The sequence below is a fragment of the Otolemur garnettii genome, unplaced genomic scaffold (assembly GCF_000181295.1).
Source record: "Otolemur garnettii isolate 467f Iridium unplaced genomic scaffold, OtoGar3 scaffold00022, whole genome shotgun sequence".
NCBI classification, from domain to species: Eukaryota; Metazoa; Chordata; class Mammalia; order Primates; family Galagidae; genus Otolemur; species Otolemur garnettii.
Genome location: NW_003852417.1, coordinates 15,062,855 through 15,067,301, shown reverse-complemented (window position 1 = coordinate 15,067,301; position 4,447 = coordinate 15,062,855). Strand labels below are relative to the sequence as shown.

General features: G+C 42.5%; 1 protein-coding gene across 2 annotated transcripts in view; it reads right to left on the bottom strand.

Moving 5' to 3' along the window:
- The window catches only part of UBXN2A (UBX domain protein 2A), a 35,133-nt gene that overhangs the window by 19,450 nt on the left and 11,236 nt on the right, over positions 1–4,447 (bottom strand). For both annotated transcript variants that reach the window (XM_003787429.3, XM_003787430.3), the window contains exons 2-3: positions 3,085–3,139; positions 752–890 (exon numbers count right to left, since the gene is read on the bottom strand). In XM_003787429.3, coding sequence (XP_003787477.1) covers positions 752–890; positions 3,085–3,125 — 180 coding nt within the window. In that variant the 5' untranslated portion in view covers positions 3,126–3,139. The remainder of the gene's footprint in view (positions 1–751; positions 891–3,084; positions 3,140–4,447) is intronic.

The window sequence follows — 4,447 nt, the reverse complement described above, 5'->3', positions numbered from 1 at the left end:
GCCTATAGTCCCAGCTACTCAGGAGGCTGAGGCAAGAGAATCGCCTAAGCCCAAGAGCTGGAGGTTGCGTTCAGCTGTGACGCCACAACACTCTACTGAGGATGATAAGGTGAGACTCTGTGTCTAAAAAAAAAAAGAAAAAAAATTTTGTTTTTGTTGTTGTTTAGACAGAGTCCCACCCTATGCCCTGAGCAGAGTATAGTGGTGTCGTAGCTCACTGCAACCTCAACCTCTGGAAGCTGCTAGATTTATAGGCATTCACCTGGCACCTGATTGGGTTTTTCTTTCTTTTTTTTTTTTTAAGGAGCTAAGGGTCTCAAAAAAAAAGAGAAATGCTCCAATGAATGTTTCCTTTGAGTACTACCACATCAGTATTCACAAAGTCATTTCAAATTCTGGAGCATTTCAGATTTTAGGATTTGGGATGCTCCAGATGTACAGTTTTATTGCCACTGCCTTGACTTCTGCTATGGTGTTGTCAGTTTTAACCACCAATGCTTTTGCAATATTGGTGCAAAGTGAATACACGGAAAAGGTAGATAATATCTTACTATTATGAAAATAGTTTTGACCTTAGGGACCCTCAAAAAGTTCTATATTTTGGAGTGGCGCCTGTGGCCCCATATGCCGGAGGTGGTGGGTTCAAATCCAGCCCTGGCCAAAAAACTGCTTAAAAAAAAAAAAAAGAAAAGAAAAGTTCTATATTTTGAGAAATTCAGGAAGAGGAAAAAAGTAATGGACAGATATTTACCTGTTTCTTCTGTCCTGTAGGGGACAAGCATTTGGTACCAACCTTCTGAGCTTCCTCAAAAAGGCTATCAACAAAATATTCACAATTTGTTTGTTGATTATCACTAAGAGGTTGATGGTCAGATCCTGTTTCACAATCCCTAAACAAACAAAGAAAAAGCAATAGTGATTATCAGTTCTCCAAAAATTTACATTAAGCTGTTCTAGTTAAGGGAAGCTGAACTGAGCTACTACCTCCATGTCTGCAGTTTGGGACTCTGTTTTGAGACAGAGTCTCACTATGCAGCCCCCTGTAGACTGCTGTGTGGTCACAGCTCACAGCAACCTCAAAACTCTTGGGTTCAAGCGTTCCTCTTGCCTCAGCCTCCCATGTAGCTGGGACTATAGGTGCCTACCACAATGCCCAGCTATTTTTAGAGATGAGGTCCTGTTCTTGCTCAGGCTGGTCTCAAACCTGTGAGCTCAGGCAATCCATCCACCTCAGCCTCCCAGAGTATTACAATCACATCACGGTGTTAGCCACTGCATCCAGCCTAGTTCAGGACTCTTTTAAGTTTACATCATAAATGTATGATCTTGGGGAAGTCATTGTCCTTTTTTACTCTAGAGCAGTCAACCTCGGTCCCATTGACATTTGTAAAGGGGGGGTAAGACTTTGTTGTGTGAACTATCCTGTGCAGTATATTTGCATAGGACAGCCTTTACTCGTGAGATGCCAATAGCACGCACATCATACCTTCTCATCCCCACACCCCAGTGTTGTTAACCAAATGCCTCTACACCAGTGGTTTTCAACCTGTGGGTCGTGATCCCCCACCCTTTCACAGGGGTCACCTAAATACATCCAGCATATCAGATATTTACATTATGATTCATAACAGTAGCAAAATTACAGTTATGAAGTAGCAGCGAAAATAATTTTATGATTGGGGGTTGCCCAACATGAGGAATCGTATTAAAGGGTTGCAGCATTAGGAAGGTTGAGAACCACTGCTCAGTGCATTGCCAAATGTGTGTGTGTGTGTGTGGGGGCAACAATCTCTTCAAGTTGAGAATCATTGGTCTAGGGAAAAATGTTATTTTTAAAGGGCTCAAAATGGCTTTAAAAGGGGTTACTATGTACTTTGTGGTAACACAAAACACTCTCAAAAGTGAAGATGACAATGCATCAGGAACCACCATATTTTTGCTCCCGTCCATACTTCGGAATGAGACTTCCCACTGAAAACTTTATTTATAGTGGTTCAATACTGAAATGTCTGTATGTATGTATACGTACATACATATTTATTTAGACTGAGTTTTACCCAGGCTAGATTTATGATAGTGGCACGATCCTAAATCACTGCAGCATTGAATTCCTGGGCTCAAATTATCTTCCTGCCTCAGCCTCCAAAGTCACTGAGATTACAAGCACTTATTTACATTTCATCATATAAGTAATATTACCAGCTGGGCACGGTGACTCACACCTGTAATCCTACCACTCTGTGAGGTGGAGGCGGTTGAACTGTCTGAGCTCACCTGTTTTAGACAAGCCTGGGCAAAAGCAAGACAGTGCCTCTACAAAAAATAGAAAAAACCGAGACAAGAGGATTGCTTGAGCCCAAGAGTTAGAAGTTGCTGTTAGCTAAGATGACAACATAGCATTCAACCCAGTGGGACAGCTTGAGACTGTCTCAAAAACAGAAAAGAAAAGAAAGGCTCAGCACATGTAGTTCAGCAGTTCAGCAGCTAGGGTGCTGGCCACACACACTGTGGGTGGCAGGTTTTTTTTTTTCTTTTTCTTTTTCTTTTTTTTTTTATTGAATGGTAACTATGTAGGGTGGCAGTTTAAACCCGGCCCAGGCCTGCCAAACAACAATGAGAACAACAACAAAAAATAGCCAGGCATTGCAGCGGGTGCCTGTAGTCCCAGCTACTTGGGAGGCTGTGAGCTGTAATGCCACAGCATTCTACCCAGGGCAACACCTTGAGACTCTGTCTCAAAAAAAATAAATAAGGCAGTGCCTGTGGCTCAGTGAGTAGGGTGCCGGCCCCATACACTGAGAGTGGCGGGTTCAAACCCAGCCCTGGCCAAACTGCAACAAAAAAATAGCCAGGCATTGTGGCAGGTGCCTGTAGTCCCAGCCACTAGAGGCTGAGGCAATTGCCTTAGCCCAAGACCTGGAGGTTGTGAGCTGTGACGCCACAGCACTCTACCAAGAGCAACAAAGTGAGACTCTGTCTCTAAAAATAATAATAATAATAAATACATAAGTAAATAATAAAAAGAAATACAGAAAGATACTAACAAAGGCATTCACAAAGAATTCCTAGTTTGAATTAACTTACCATTCTTCTTTTATACTTTCAAGATTATCTACTTCTTTCATTCTCCTTTGCCTTCCTGGAAAAGTAAAAGGAAACAAAAGTTAAAGGTTTCAATGTATTATTAAACAAATTAATTCCTGTGTATCAATATTCTTCAATATATAAGCTATTATGTAACACTAAAAAAAGGTTTAGAAAAAAGTGACCAGGCTCGGCAACTGCAGCTCAAGCAGCTAAGGCACCAGCCACATACACCAGAGCTGGCACCTTCGAATCCAGCCCAGACCTGCCAAACAACGACAGCTACAAACAAAAAAATGGCTGGGCATTGCGGCGGGTGCCTACAGACCCAGCTACTTGGAAGGCTGAGGCAAGAGAACTCCTTGAGCCCAGCAGTTTGAGGTTGCTGAGAGCTGTGATGCCACAGCACTCTACCTAGGGTGACAGCTTGAGGATCTGTCTCCAAAGAAAAAAGTGACCAAACTCAAAGCTGTCATTTTATCTACAAAATAAAGCAACAGAAGTAAGCTGTAGAGTTCAATAGTCTTCTAACAAAAGAAAGATTTCTTTAAATTTAGGATGGAAAAAATTATAACATACCCTATGATTTAATAAGAAACAAAACTGAATGAAATAGTTCATTCAGGCTTGGCACCTGTAGCTCAGAGGCTACGGCGCTAGCCACATACACCAGAGATAGCGGAACTGAACCCAGATGGGGCCTGTCAAACAATGACAATTACAACCAAAAAAATAGCCAGGCAGTACCTGTGAATCACTGCGTAGGGCAATGGCCCCATATACTGAGGGTGGCAGGTTCGAACCCGGACTTGGTCAAACTGCAACAAAAAATAGCCAGGCATTGTGGAGGGCACCTGTAGTCCCAGCTACTTGGGAGGCTGAGGCAAGAGAACTGCCTAAGCCCAAGAGCTGAAGGTTGCTGTGAGCTGTGACGCCACCGCACTCTACCGAGGGCAACAAACTGAGACTCTTCATCAAATAAACAAATAATAAATGAATAAGGTGAAAACTATAGGAGAAACTATTCATATACTAGGAATACAAGTGAGTACATATGAAAAATGGGGAGAAATAAAGAAAAATGGGGAGAAAGAACAAAAAATGAAAACATTCAAAGTTGAGGCAATAAAATTATGGATTACTTTCTTTCTCTCCTACTTTCTCTAATAGTATTTTGCCTTGACAACAATAGTATTTTGCCTTGACACCTAAGGTGGTGGGTTTGAATCCAGCCTGGGCCCATCAAACAACAATGACGGCTGTAACCAAAAAATAGCCAGGCGTTGTGGCGGGCACCTGTGGTCCCAGCTACTTGGGAGGCAGAGGCAGGAGACTCACTTGAGCCCAGGAGTTGGAGGTTGCT